Source organism: Tenrec ecaudatus, chromosome 5 (genome assembly GCF_050624435.1).
Source record: "Tenrec ecaudatus isolate mTenEca1 chromosome 5, mTenEca1.hap1, whole genome shotgun sequence".
Lineage (NCBI taxonomy): Eukaryota > Metazoa > Chordata > Mammalia > Afrosoricida > Tenrecidae > Tenrec > Tenrec ecaudatus.
Window position 1 is genome coordinate 34,551,641 of NC_134534.1, and position 16,261 is coordinate 34,567,901.

The following is a 16,261-nucleotide window of genomic DNA, read 5'->3' on the forward strand; positions in this document are numbered from 1 at the left end:
AAGCCTGCCTGCCTGAGCACTATGCTCTTTTAGCACTGGTCTGTGTGGGACAAAATTTCCAAGACAGATTTGAAAGGTCAGATAGAGACTTTCTGGGGGAACAAGCTTGTTAATGAGAGAGGGGGCAAATGGTTGTAGAGCTGCAAGAATGTGACCAGTGTCACGAAGTTGTACATGTAGAAACTGTTTTCTTATGCATGCCCTCAACAAAAGAAAATAAGGAATATCTTCCCTTTTCACCTATTCATGTGAGAACAAGTTTTCTTAAAGTGAGTTACAAATATTAAACTGCCACCTCACTGGAAAAATACAATTGGCTATTTATCCTAAAATTATGCAGGAAACCATAGTCCATTAAGAAATATCAGATCAGCAACAAAATCTAATTTTAAAAGCCATTCATTATTCTATAAAAGTGGCTGGAGACAACTCTCATCATTCAGAAAAATTTGGGTATTGACCTTGACCTTAAAAAAAAAAAAAAGAAATTCAAAGAGTTTTTGCTTCTCCTAAGCCATCAACCTGCTGTGTGGTAAGGGAAGTCAGGGCATCCAGCTTCTGACAAAAATTCATGGAAGTCAAAAATGGTTTCAATCCACAAGATCAAAGGAGGTTCACCATTAAGACTAACAGCTCTATAATGCACGATAGGTTCAAATGAGCCTGTGATCATGAATAATAGAATGACTAACCACAGGCTTTTAACACCCTATATTTTCACAAGCTCTGCATATTAGTCCAATTAAGCTTTTTGCAGCTCTATACATCTTTCAGTTCAGCAGATTCCATTCTAGAATATCCTGAATCAGTTGCTTTGAAAATATTCTCACCTTCTGGCGCTTCAGGCTAGTTTCTCAGTCACTTAAAAATATAGCACCGATCTTGTCTAGCAATCTGAAACAACTTGCTTTTCTCTGGACATATGACTTCAAATCCAGGACTAATAATACACTTTAATTAACCCACCGATGGTCAACAGCTTTCTTGGATTGTCTAACCAAAGAACTATGGTACTTGAAAATTTACTCTGGTCATTTTTATTTGATAAAAAATTGTCATGAAGAAATTCTGCTGTGATGACATATCCTGCTTCATTCAAATGGTCCTGACTTCCCCTCTACCGTCAGAGGCAATATCTGATGGGTGACTGGTGCTGGCGATATATACTGTGTCCACTTAGCACTGCTATCCTGTCATCGTATAAGAAGCATGACGGCTCGCCATCTAACTCCATACCAAAATGACCCCTACCCCAAGAGTGTCCTGCTGAAAGTGTGGCAGGCAAAACGTACGTTCTCTTCCATTCTTTGAGAGGCATGGTGGTGTGTGCTGGCACAAAAATGAAATAAACTGCCACAGGAGGGCAACACACAGGGCACTCAACACGGAACCATCGTGCAAACTGCTGAGAGCACATGTGGTCTGGTGCAACCATTCCTCGCTGTGCTTGTAGCATGAAAGCACTCAGAGAAAATATGCCGATGAATGAGGGTGGTTGTGTTTAAAGAAAACTTTATTTACATACATGGACTTTCATATGTTTACATGTCACCTTTTCTGTTTTAATAAGTTTATATGAGCCACTTAAGAACATAGAAACCATTCTCAGTTCAAAACAGGAGTCAAATAGGAACTTCAGACAAGCTAGATTTAGCTCACAAGGCATGCTTTGCCAACCTCTTGTCTAACCTGTGTATTATGTGATACTTGCAAGTGGAGCTTTCTAGTAAATGGGCACTTTTCTACCTGCAGCACAATTACAGCGTGGATTCAAAGTCAGAGACTCAACTAGGAGGCAGGCTATGGGTCTGTGAAGTCACACTGAGGAAACCAACACACTTACCTCACCGACAAATAAAATCCACATCTAGTCCTTATGCAAATTTCTTGAATGGAACAGCTACCATAAATGCAGCCAAATTTGGAGCTCAATTTTTTTCTTCTGCGTCCTCAGAATGGGAATTTTAGGGTGATACAAATGCTTTCATAGTCCATGTCCCACAATCAGCTGCTATAAAGGATGGCTGGAAGGAGAGATGAACCCTCAGGAGCCTACTTTCGAAACTCTAGATTAAGATAAACTTTTCCACTATTTCTATGCTTTTTCAACTAATTGGCATATATAAAATAATAATATCCATCCATGTATGTTTGTCTATCTTTCTAGCGATCTCGTCATCATTTTTTTAGGTTTAATCTACTGAATTCTAACCCGGTTAATAGAGATTTCATTTTCAGTGAAAAAAATGAACATTTACTACATTTAAATGAGCTGATCATTTACATTTGTGCTTTGATTTCTTATCCAAATACCCGCAGGAGCGCTGGTGGCATAGTGGTTTCAGGTAGGAATGTAATCGCCATGGGCGGCAGTTCGAAACTACCAGCATCTCTGCAGGAGAAAGACCGGGCTTTCTATTCCTGTAAACAGTCATAGTCTTGGAAACCCACAGGGTGGTCTGTACGAATCAGCTCTGACTCAATGACAGTGAGTCCTTTTAATTTTTAAATTTAAGCATCTAAGCACCGATTTAAATATCTCTTAATTGAAATCTGTAAAAAAAAAAAGTTCTTGATACCTAATTGGATACTAAACTTCCCATTAAAGGCAATCCTTTTTCTGTAGACAAGAGCTCAAGGTAGTATTTAATCCATAATTAACAAAGAAATGTTTTTGCCAGGAGAATGAATTCTCGATCTTAATTTTTTAAATGCTGCAATTTATCAGGGAACAAAATATTCTCCTTTATGCCTATTTATAAATCTTGCATTTAGCTATTTACAAATTAATTTTGAGCTAGCTTTGGTTTTTAATCTGTTGGCATTTGTGTTATGCAATTTCCAAGTCCCAATTACTCTGAACTTGATTCCCAAAGGAAAGCATTCTATTTTAAGAAGATAGAATGAAATAACTTCAACTGCCACCTAATCTAGTAATATATTAATGCTAACTATGTAAATCCTGTATGAGCTTTAATTCAATAGTGAATCTCAAACATTCATGTTGTAATTAAAGTAATAATCTATCATAAAAATACTTTACCAATAATGAAGTGATCTATGAAAAACTAGCTAGTCTTAGATTCCTTTAAAATATTTATTTCTGGAAGTCTTCATAATAGAATAGCTAATATTTTTAATATTCGCATTGCTACATTCTACTCTATAAATCAGAATTTCAAATGTATTTATTTATTTATTTAAATCATTTTATTAGGGGTTCATACAGCTCTTATCATAATCCATACATACATCAATCATGTAAAGCACATTTGTACATTCATTGCCCTCATCATTCTCAAAACATTTGCTCTCCACCTAAGCCCCTGGCATCAGCTCCTCATTTTCCCCTCCCTCCGCCCTTCCCCTTCCCTCATGAACCCTTGAAAATTTATAAATTATTATTTTGTCGTATCTTTCCCTGTCTGACATCTCCCTTCACCCACTTTTCTGTTGTCTGTCGCCCAGGGAGGAGGTCACATGTAGATCCTTGTAACTGGTTCCGCCTTTCCAACCTACCTTCCCAGTATTGCCACTCACACCACTGGTCCTAAAGGGATCATCTTCTCTGGATTCCCTGTGTTTCCAGTTTCTCTCTGTACCAGTGTACATCCTCTGGTCTAGCCAGATTTGTAAGGTAGAATTGGGATTATGATAGTGGGGGAGGAGGAAGCATTTAGGAACTAGAGGAAAGTTGTATGTTTCATCGTTGCTACACTGCACCCTGACTGGCTGGTCTCCTCCCCGCAACCCTTCTGTAAGGGGATGTCCAGGGGCCTACAAATGGGCTTTGGGTTTCCACTCCGTACTCCCCCCCCTCATTCACTATGATATGATTTTTTGTTCTGATGATGCCTGATACCTCATCCCTTCAACACCTCCTGATCACTTTCAAATGTATTTGTTGAACACCATAAATTAACATCTTCTTCCAAGTGTTAGTGTACATTATCTATCATTTCAATAGACTATATTCTTCACAAACACATACCATAAATTCCCAACTATAAAAAATAAGAGCTCATGCAAATGCATAAACATCACTGTCGACCCTGGCATCTAAAGTCTATAAAGCTGGTATCGGCCTCCGGATAGGGCAAGATATGACAAAATAACAATGTATAAATTACCAAGGGCACATGAGGGAGAGGGGAGCGGGGAGGGAGGGGAAAAAAAAAAGAGGACCTGATGCAAAGAGCTTAAGTGGAGAGCAAATGCTTTGAGAATGGTTGGGGCAGGGAATGTGCAGATGTGCTTTATACAATTGATGTATGTATATGTATGGACTGTGATAAGAGTTGTATGAGCCCCTAATAAATTGTTAAAAAAAAAAAGCTGGTATCGGCAGTGTTGGTTATGAACACCCTAAGGCCTGTGCTGCTGTCTGGAGGCTTTCAGTCCATGTTCGTTCTTCCTGTGTTGGGTGGAATTTCTAATTTGCCCCACTCTTCCACATCTAGTCACCCTCCCCATCAAAAACAAGTTTAGGAACACAATGTGTTCTGCTATCTTCAAGATATGAACCACTTAAAGAAATGCTTCAAAATTAATAGTTCAGAAGACTTACGTACACATGTATTTTTTTCATTTGCTAGTCCACTTTCTAATCGAGATTTTATAGAATAAAGCAAAAGACCTGTAATACGAAGTAAGATCAGTCTCTATGTAACCGGTAATGTCCTGGAACACAGGAGACCCTAAAAGAGCCTACTTCTTTAACAAAATCCCCAACAGAGCATTTTCTGTACAGCTGGACAAGTAGTTGACAACTGACCTGGTAAATGAAATGAGGAAGCAAACATATATTCCATTGTAATATGAAGATGAAAACATCTAATGAAGCAAAAACAGAGTCAGTCTGTAATGCTTCAAATTCCATTGAACATCATTTCTAGAATAGTGAGGCTAAAATTCTATTGTGTGGCAGTAGCTTTAAAATACTTTGGTCATGATCCTCATTAAAAAGCATATTCAACATTGAGAGTTTTTGGAGTAGAGAGAGAGAGAGAGAGAGAGAGAGAGAGAGAGAGAGAGAGAGAGAGCTAAATCCAAATTACTATAACAATTACCCTTACTCTGTGAATTCTAATCCGTTATTTTGAATCCGTTCTATTCTAGTTATTTTTATTAATAGTAATTGCTACCTTTTCTCTCAAGGATCCTTGGTAAGACAATGGTTAGCATACTAGGCTGCTAACGGAAAGCCCACCAGTGCCTTGTTGAAGAAAAGGCCAGGAGCCTAGCTCCCATCATGAATACTGCCCAGGGAACCCTATAGGGTCTCTGTTCTGTAAGACTATTAAGAGTTGATCAAAGAGCACAAAACAATAACAACACCCTCTCTCTGAGTGAATTCAAAAGCCCTGGGGTGTAGTGGTAATGAGTTGGGCTGCGAAGTGCTTGGTCAGTAGTTTGAAACCACCAGCAGCTCCTAGGAGACAGACTGGGTGGGCTTTCTACTCCCATAAACAGTTATAGCCTGGGAAACCCACAGGGGGTTGCTATGAGTCAACGTTGTCAATGGCAGTGAGTTGGGTTTGGTGTGGTAGGGGTGGTGGTGTGGAACCACAAACCATAAAGTGAGCAGATGAGGCTTGTAAAGAGTCATGGTCTCAGAAACTCAAACGAGCAGTTCTACTGCATCCTGTAGGGTCTCTCTGAGTCAAAATAGACCGGATGGCAGTGAGTTTGAGTTTTGTCTCTCTAAATTATTTCTGAAAGATGGAGGGATATTGAACAAAGGAAAGGGGGATAAGAGAGAGGACTATGGACACTTACTCCAATAACAGGGGTTATTTAGCCATTTCGGAAGATACTAGGTTTTCACAAGTGGGGAGAGGGCAGAGCGCTATTGACATCTAAGAGGGAGAAGCCACAGATTTGCAAGCATCTTACAATGCACTAGAAAGCAACATATCTAATCTGTCACCAGATGTCAATAATACTGAGGTTGAGAAACAAGCAATGGAATGCCATTATCTGGTTTACACATAAAGAAACAGATTCAGAGTAGTTAAATAAGTGGGGAAATGTCTTATAGTCAGTGAGTAACACAGGCAGAAATCATGCTCCTCTTTGATGCTAGAATTCATGCTTATTCCATGAAATCTTCCTGTCAGCATTACACAATACACTTGTAGATTACAATTATTATCATTCACCAGGATGTAGTAAGTGAAATAGCATTGACTACAAATTTGGATTAAAGTCTATATATGTAAAATAATGAAAGATCCATTGTGACAACTGAATAAATAAAATCAAAAGACACCAAAATTCCAATAAACTGAAGATAAGAAACCACTGATTAGCCAAATATATTTCAGAGAAACAAACAAAACCCCCCAAAATAGAGTTAATTATATAAATGACTATTGGTATTCTATTATTTAAGGTGCAAAATAGAATCTACTATGTAGATGTTATGGTATTATATTCAAGGACCTGGAAAGAATCCTTCTGCAATTATAATGCTGCCTAATACTATCCACAGTATAAAAACTTGTTAACACTTCTTATTTGATTACTTAACCTAAATTTGCTTTGCCCATATTTGAAAAGTTATATATAAAATGGTAAGTCATAAAAGTAGAGAGAAAGAAAGACTCCTGTTTTAAGATATGTCTTTTGAGTTATTTCCCCTAGAGACACGAAAGGCAAGGGGATGATCATCTTTTAAAAGTCTGCTTGTCCTCAAAAGAATGATGTAGCCACATCTAGGGAAATAAATGTGTTTAAATTCCACTAATAAAACTTGTTTCACTCTCAAGAGATAGTTGTCAATCCCAAGGTCAGATATTCTTTTAAAGCAGCTGATTCTCAAATCAGACTGACGTCCCCTACCTTCTCCCCAAATAAATAATATAATAAAGCAGTGCCAAGATATGGCACAATTAAATCTTTTTCCCATACTACACTAATCGCTTAATATGTCTTCACAATGAATTCTGCTTGCATGAGTACTCTCACACAAGAAAGGATTATTTCACTTGGACTTATTCCTCCAAAGTTCAAGTTAGAATAGCATAGATATATATACATATATAATGTGATGTGTCTTCCTATATTTCATTTTTTTTAGGTTTGCTGAATAGAGTTATAAAGATGAGAATATGACTATAATTAATTCTGACTCTTATTTGTTTCAGGTTTTAACAAGTGAATACTGCATGATCCTGAAACAGGATCTACCTCCTAGATAGATCCTCAACCAAGCCACCACTTTGTATTCAAAGTTTCTAACTAAAAATTGTTGGTATAGTTTAAAATGGTTCTATCCTGTCTAGCCGATTTTGACTTCTCATATTTATGCTTCTTGGCTTATTGAGAATAAACAAGAAGTGGATGACTCATCAAATGATATTAGACAGTCATTCAGTGGTAGGATGTTAGATGCCCACACATACCTGATACATTTGGTACACCAAAATAAATTCCCAATTGATGAAAGGGTAAAGGTTCAAAAATAACTGATCAAAACATGAGAAAATAGAGTTCAATATTTAACAATTTAGGAACGAGTAGAGTTACTAAAATGAAAGCAGAGGAACCCTGGTGACATAGGGGACTGTACTTTGAGTTGCTCATCACAAATGTAGCAGTTCAAACCCACCAGAGACAGTCTTAGAAACCCTCCGCAGTAGGGCTACTATGTCCGACAGCGTTGCTAAGGGTCAGAATTGACTCAATGGCAATGAGTTTGCTTATTTGCTTGTTTTTTGGTAAAATGATCATGATGGCAAAACTCTCCAAAAATGCTAAGGCTTAGAATTTAATATTTCCAAGTGACCAAAGAAAAATAGTTGATAGATATCAAAATGAGACATATATTTAAAACAAATGGCAGTTACATACAGCAAAATCCTGACGATAATAAAAGGCTCTTCTTAAGCAATGAAAAAACATTAAATCCCAATGGGACCTGGTGCTGAGGGAACTGAATGAATGAATAGATAATTCATAGAAGAAGATCTCAAATGGCTAATGTACATATAAAACATTCAACTTTATAATCAAATTAAAATGGCGATGGCACAGTAGTCCTTGTGACCTATTCAATTGGCAAGTGCACTGAGACAGAGCCCAAGCATATTTGGCAAAAGTAGAAAATGTTACAGCCTTTTTGGAAAGCAAGTAGAAAACTGCATTACAAATATAAAGGAGTCCTACATATGAATATTTATTTGTGAAATAATAAAAAGTATAGGCCAAAAATTATGCATAGATATAACCATTATACTACCAGTCAGAAACAAAGGTAATACATCCAAACAATGGAATAGTTAAGTTATGATATAAACTTACAATAGAATATTGGTGCAGTAATTTAAATCATATTTTAAGCAATATTTAGTAACACCTAATAGCATGGGGTGGGGGAGCTTATGAAATTAACTGAAAAAATGAGGATATAAAATTATGTTATTTATATATATAGTATGACACCAATTTTACAAACATGTGAAATATACATGCATAGGGTAAAAAGAAATATAGCAAAATGTTAACAATGGTTATCTGGAAATTCTGAATAATTTGTATTTCATTTTTTTAATACATTGAGGAAATTAAAAGATGTTCTGCATGAACACATTCCTTTTATAAATCACCCAAAATAAGTTATTTTTAAAACTGCAGTTAATAGGCACTTCTCAAAGACGTCATTGAGGGAGACAACAGAAAAATTCAGAAATGCAAGGCCAAACAACCCCCAAACCCCACAGCTATAATCACTTTGTAAAATGGGTTGACTTCTCATAGACACGAACCCAGACGGTGTATTTATTCCCTGTTGAACAAGCCCATAAAATAAAGGCAGGGCCCGCTAACTGGGGAGGTTTGCCGACACGCGCGCAGAGGACGCCGCGAGGGCTGGGCGGCTGCTTACCTTTCTCACTTACACTCTCGCTTTCGATCTCCACGTCGTCGCAGCTGGTGTACTCGGGCGTGGAGGCCAACTCCTCCTCGGAGCTGCTCAGGGACACCTGGCGCATTTTCCCTCCTTTCTTGGACTTGTGAGGCTTGGGTGGCGGAGGCCTGACCGACTCGGACTGGTCCGAGCTCAGAGAATCATTCCTTAGCATGGTTTCCATCTTTTCCCGCTTGGTTTTCCGGACGGCCGAGCTGGGGTCCAGGTGGTGCTGCTTCCGCAGGGAGTCGGCGCGCCGCACGTCGGGCCGGTCGACGGGCAGGGGGCTCCTGCGGGGGGTGGGCGGGCTATGGTTTGTGGTCCTTGACGGGTAAGAGCCCGGTCCCTGAGCCTCTCGAGTTCTTTCCATCGAGTAAGATCGTTGGTTTTCCAGAACCGCCCTCCGTTCCGAGACCGACCTTTGCCGGGAGGGCCGTTCCATCCTTAGCATGGAAATCCGGGAATCTTCCAATTCCGCATTGGCCAGAGAGACGTCGCTGTGCCTCCTCTCGTGCCGAGCCCGCGACACCTCGGCGTGCATGCGCATCTGTTCTTCGTACAGCTGTGGCTTCACTGGGTACCGGGCCAGGTTCGGATCACTCCGGTAGCGCGCCTGGTCCTCCTCCTCTCTCCTCTGCCTCCCGTAGTCACCCCTGCCCTCCACGTCCTCCTCTGCGTCCTCCAGGTACTCTTTGGAACGCCTGGGCCCTCTCCTGTTGGAGTCCCTGTAACTCACATGATCAGGTGCTTCGTAAAACGGAGCCTCGTGCTGCGGTCGCCTGTCAGCATAATCTGACGGAGACCTGGGCATTGCGCTATCGGAAGGAGCATACTGCGAATATTCCTCTCTGTCTTCCCTTTGGTCGTATCTTCTATCCTGCTCTCTGGACACGGATGGACTTCTTTTCCTGGCAATCAAAGGGGAAAAACAAATATGAGGAAGAGCAATATTGAAACAGTGTTACACCTTGAGTCATTGGCAGGCTGTTGAATAAACCCAAAATGGTTCCTTTTTCTTTTCTTTTTTCTGACTCATTTTAAAAGCTTGCTGTTGCAAGTGTTTCACTAGGCTTCGTTTTATTCAGTTCAAATATTCCATGTAAAAGTATTTTTGCAGTGGTTTTGAAACACTTGAGACACTATGAAACATACTCATGCTCTCAAATTAGATCATCATCATATTCAGTTGTAGAAAAAATCGTCAAGTCGAGCTTCCTCGTGTGGCCTGCTACACTTCAGTTATCCCCCACTGCTATTCAGGGGTCAGTGGGCTTGAACCTCCAGACCGGTGGTTAGCAGCCCAACATCGACAGTGCCACAAGAGCTACCTTAGTTTCTAACGAACCCTTTAAAGGCTTTTTAAAATCATACCTTAGGAAAAGAGAATTTAACAATTTTATATCAAATCCAATAGTGACTATGTTCTGAACAACAACAACAACAACAACACACACACAAACTCACTGCCATCAAGTCAATCCCAATGTGGGTTCCGGAGACTGTCACCCTTCACCAAAGTAGAACACCTTGTCGTTCTGCAGCACAGATGGTGGTTTCTACACCACCAGGGTGTAGAACAGGACTTGGCTATAGAGCTTTTAAAACTTGCCTGAACTTTGTGAATCATAATGTAAATGATGAACTGTACAGAACTTACGGTCCATCGAAGCAGAACAATGGCCGTGGTTACTGAAATTGAAATGACGATTTTCACATGGCGTTTGGTGCCAAGTGGGTTCTAATTCACAGAGACCACAGAGCAAAATACCGCCTAGGCTGGCACCTTCCTCCCAGTTCTGATGTTTGAGCGTATTGTTGCTGCCACTGTGTCAATTCCTCGTTTGTCTAGGATCGTCTTCCTTTTTGCTGCCCCACTACTTGACCAAACACGCCGCCCTTTCCAGGCTCTCGGGACAAGGTGGCCAAACTGTGTAAGACAAATTCTTTTTTTATGCAAACTCCTAACATAGACTTAGGTTTTTAGAAAAATGTGCTTTAAAATGTTTTAATGTGCTTAATGTATAACATAGCATATGAGAGTAATTATTCCCAAATTTAAATTTTTTTGTTAAAAAAACTATCAATCATATGATGAATTATCTCATCTATAAAACTAAAAATCCTGTGTTGAGTCAATTCTGAGTCACAGCGACCACACCAAGCAAAGCAGACTGACAAAATTTAATTTAGAAGGCTGTAGATCTTTATGGAAGCAAACTACATCTCTCTCCAACAATGTAGCTGGTGGGTTTCAATAGGTGACCTTTTGGTTAGCAGCCAAGTCCACCAGAGGCTCCTTGTCATATATATATATATTCCCCTTTAAATTAAAACTGCAAATATTTCTTAGGCACTACATCCCTTTCAGGAACTGAAGGAAATCCATAAAACCAAATTACCGTATTTCTAATCACTATCTTGGAAGAAGTACAATCCAAATATGATCCTTAGAAGTGAAGATGGAAAAACGTTGTTTCTTAGTCTTTGGTCACATTATCAGGAAGAACGTATTGGTAAAGTTGAGGGGCAGTGGAAGTGAGGAAGACAGCACAGCAAAAACGATGAGGGCAGTGGAGGGTCAGGTAAAACAGGGTCAAACAACAACCCTTCGCACCACGATCTTCATCACTGCACATTATAAGCAAGCCTTGCTACTTAGCATCATCAGATGAAAAACATTTCGTAGGCAAAAGCATATCATGATAGTTTGTACACTTCTTTAAAGCCTTATAAAGTATTTAACAGTATATAACCGACAAGTCATAATTTAGTGTAAAATGTAAATCTGACATTATATTTAATCCTTCAGAAACCCCAAAACATTAAGAGGTACAATCCAAAATTATCTCTTTCTTTAGAATAAAATGTTTTTGTGACATCCATGGAGTTTTGCTTTCCATTCATGTACCCTGATATACTAACAACCATATTTATATTCAATTTATAGTCATCTGGTATCTATTTATTTTACTTATCTTTACGTGGATCTAAATTGTCCCAATTATTTTCTCTTCATCACATTATGGTGGTTTTAACTAAAAACATTTTATGGAAAATCACTATTTAAACAAACCACATTTACCTCAACCAATGTGTTTCTATAGCCGTTGCTCTCATTTTTATGTCTTATGGATGAACTATCCAATGAATTTTGAAATATTCTCTAATAGCTGCACTGCTTGATTCTGGGCTGTATTATAAATGTTATTCTCACTAACACAATAGAGTTTGAGCAAGATGTTCTACCTATTAATCTCTTAGAAATTCCATGCTAAAAAATCTTACTGATAGGATATTAAAAGCTTCCTTCCCAATTAGAGAAACTTTTCTCAATTTATGCACTTCATATTAAATTTCATGTTTTATTTTCATTTTATTGCCTTATTTATACCATACAATTTTACCATCTTAGGTGGTTAGTATTATACTACCATCTGTAGTACTGACTATACATACTATGAAGTAGTCATCAGACCTCTGAAAATATAATCCAGTATATATTTGTAACATTTGAGTGATTTTCATGAAAAAGATGTCATTTCTCAAATAATAGAACACAAGCTAAGCTTTGTAAATCATGGATATTGCTATATACAAAAAGGTCTAATTAATACAATTACATAATGCCCAGTACAGCCGAGTTTTAAAGCACAATGAATGACTCAAATTCTAAAATCTGAAGCTGTTAAAATGCTAAAAATCAGAGATTTAACAGAATTCTGTTTCTATAAAATGTGAAATAAGTTCAGTGCCTGCAAGTCCCACAAAATACTTAAGAACCAAACAACATATACACATCAAAAACAATATAAGCCATTTTAAAAAACATATCAAAACTAACGCAATTTTGATTTACCTTTTGCTCAACCAGCGCACATCTGTCGAGCATGAAGCATCATGTTGACGAAAATACATCAACACTGTGCCAGGCAGGGCTTTCACTTAATCCTTCTCGCTCTAGTAAAAGCATAGGAGCCATCCTTAATCCGATGATTTGCAAAAGTCTCTACTTGCCTAAAATCGTTTTATTTCAAAACTCAGTGTCTAAAATGTTACTCATAAAGCAACACTTACTGAAGATGGGAGTCATAAAACCCAGCAGTGCAGGCCAGTGATGCTGCTACTATGCAGCTGTATATAGCTCGAGGTCAAGTAAGAACTACCCTGGAAGGAGGATTATGGTACTTAGCTGATTAGTGCCTCAGTACTAAATGCCAAATGCAGCCTACATCCACGGCGGTGCTGGCCACTATACTGAAAACTGACAGATTAGAAATCTATCAATCATGTTCTCCTATATGAACTGCAGGATTTCTAAAATAACAGTTTGCTGCACTCATGAGAGGTCATGAGAGCTTAGTGTTCATTGCGAAATGTATTGTGATAAGACAATATGGCTGAGAGCGGAACAGGCCTGTGATGCAATAGAAACATCTTTAGTTTTTACTTTAAAAGAAAAGTTTCTTCAGAAGTTCAAAGTGCAGCGGGGACTGTGGGAAATTAGTAAGAAATCATGTGCTCACTTTAATGATCACCCTGCCTCAAAATGTCTCTATGTGGTCATCAAAAAAGAAGACAGGGCTATAACATCACCGAATGCATCCTGCCCAAAGCCTAGACAGTACCACTCTACACACGGATTATACCGACCTAATTCCAAATACGTTCACGTAAATGAAGAACGGATTAGAAGTGTGAGAAGCAGCAGAGGTACAAAAGGACGGTGCTGGCTCTTTTTCTCTCCCAAATCTCAAGAGCCCCTACCAATGGTGTACCAGTCATCTAGAAGGTGTTTCTCCTAGAAAGAATGAGTTCTCCTTATTGAGATCCCTCAGTAAGACTTGCAAATTAATCCAAAAGAAATGTGAGATAAATTCAAAATATCTCATTTTCACCAGAATGCTACATAATTACAAAATTCAACCTTTTAGACAGTTTCTATCAAACTGAAGGGGGAAAACAAAACACACACGTTTTTTTTTCCCCATGGTATGCTTTGATTCTCCCAAATTGGTAAGGGGGGAAGTCTTACAAACCCTTTCCCTTCTCCCACTCCCCAGGACTTTACCTCTCCTCTCAGTACTATCTATGTTCCTGATGTTGAACTCATCACTGGTGCATGTCTTCATGTCCTGGGCAAGTAGTCCCCACCCACACAAATTTCTGAGGCCTGATTTTGAGTTAAAAAGGGTTTTCATGAGAATAACTAATTTTACAATTCCTTGAAGAAGTACAATTTAACAAATGATTCTCTCAATCATAATCAGTTCAATTTTTATTTTATCCATGATAATATTATCAAGTGATATACTTGAAGGGCGAAGACTCCATTTGCTAAAACCTCCAGAAAGTGAATTGGTCCAAAACAGTAACCCATGATGTCACTGGCCTCAGCATCTCTCTTAACATTGTCCCTATCCTGCCCACAATAATAAGCTTAAGAACTGGAACTGGACTATGCTAGAAGATGATTTAGATCTGTAGCTAGTTCCTTCTTTAAGGGGCTCTAGCTGAGGCTCAGGCAGCCTTAGAACAAAAGCCTTAGAAAATGCAAGTAAAAGGGAAAAGAAAACAGAGGTAACTTTGACCAACAACCAGCCTCCAGAAGCATCAGTGAGAGCCCCCAGACATTTTCTTTCCCATTCTCCCCTATCCTGTTTATAGTCCCGGAAATATAGTGGTTCCTTTCTTCAATTCCAATGATGACTTTACTATTTCACTCTTTCCTCATTGAAAAAGTATACTTCATTTGTTCCAAAGAGAGCGTACAAATGTTTGCTCATTCAGCAAAATCTCTTCCTATAAAACAAAACAGACACATTTAATTGTATCTATCAAAGAAAATTAGGTGATGCTTATCAGCAAGACAGAAAAGGTATATAATTGATTTTCACTGTCTTTATTTACACAAAGAACCCTACAGTATTTTCATATATGATTACACCATCAAAGCTGCCTAGCCAAAAGATTGGTTGAAGATCTACCCTCAGATTATATCCAGAGTATAAACACTTCTGAGCACCATCATTTCCCAAGCAAATCACAGCAAAGCCTCCTAACTTCTCCCTGTTTCCACCTAATCCCCTACAGTCTCCTCTCCACACAACAGCCAGATGTCAATCAGATCATACCACGAATGTGCTCAAAATCCTGCAGTAATTTACCATCTTCCTTAGGATGGAGATCAAATGCTTTACATAACCCCCGGGGGATCTGACACCCATTACCTGTCGGGCCTCCTCTCTGAAGGTGCACAGTCACACTGACTTCCTGCAAGCTTTCATCGGAGGACCATTCTCTCTGCCTGCAATGGTGGCCCTCCATGTATCAAGAGATAATTATTTACCTTCGAGTCTTCTTTCAAGTCTCATGTTTTTAGAGTCCTACCCTAACCACTCTTTAAAAAAAAAAAAGGCATCAAGTAGATTCCAATCCATGGTGACCTTATACACAGAAAAGAGCAGAGGGCTCAATTTTCTTCCAAGGAGAGGCTGGTGGATTTGAGCTGTAGGCTTTGTATTCAACAAGCTTTCCAAACAGCACCACATGCAGTATTTTAAAGTATGAGACTCCAGCTAAGTAGGTTGAACAGAAGCAGTAAACGTGCCTTAACTGGGTTCCTTCTTTACAAAAAGGCCAGAACAACAAACCCACTGTCGTTGCTATGGGAATAGAAAGCCTTTATGGGAGTAGAAAGCCTGGTCTTTCTTTCTCCTGCGATGAACCTGGTGAGGTCAAAGGGCTAACCTTGGATTAGCGGACCGGTGTTTAACCCACTACACTACCAAGCCTCCGAACTGCACTCCAGTTATTTACAACACCAGTCTCCTCCTCCAGGCCTATTTTCCCCATTGCAACGCTCTTTATCTACTTTAATTTTTTTCCTAATTCCTTAAACTTAGCTGGTTTACTACTTTCATGTGAAAATCAAGTTTTGTGGGCAATTGTTTTAGTCAAACCAAATGCCTGGCATACAGGAGGTACTCAATAAATATTTCCTGGATTAAAAAAAAAGAGCAAGATAAACAAGCGGCCATCTAGCTCAGAAGCAACAAAGTCCACATGGAAGAACACACCAGCCTGTGTGATTGAGTGGTCCCAAAGGGATCAGTTATCAGGCATCAAAGGACAAAAAATCATATGATTGACTGCACACCTCCATGATAGGATCGCTGAAGACAAATGGGTGCATAAGCAAATGTGGTGAAGAAAGCTGATGGTGCCCGGCTATCAAAAGAGATAGTGTCTGGGGTCTTAAAGGCTTGAAGATGAACAAGCAGCCATCTAGCTCAGAAGCAAAAAAGGCCACATGAAAGAAGCACACCGGCCAGTGCGATCACGAGGTGCCAAAGG

At 39.1% G+C, this 16,261-nt stretch overlaps 1 protein-coding gene across 26 annotated transcripts in view; it reads right to left on the bottom strand.

Annotated features, from left to right (window-relative positions):
* The window catches only part of RIMS2 (regulating synaptic membrane exocytosis 2), a 575,734-nt gene that overhangs the window by 320,522 nt on the left and 238,951 nt on the right, over positions 1 to 16,261 (bottom strand). For all 26 annotated transcript variants that reach the window (XM_075549390.1, XM_075549379.1, XM_075549382.1 and 23 more), the window contains one exon: positions 8,888 to 9,816. In XM_075549390.1, the coding sequence (XP_075405505.1) occupies positions 8,888 to 9,816 (929 nt within the window). The remainder of the gene's footprint in view (positions 1 to 8,887; positions 9,817 to 16,261) is intronic.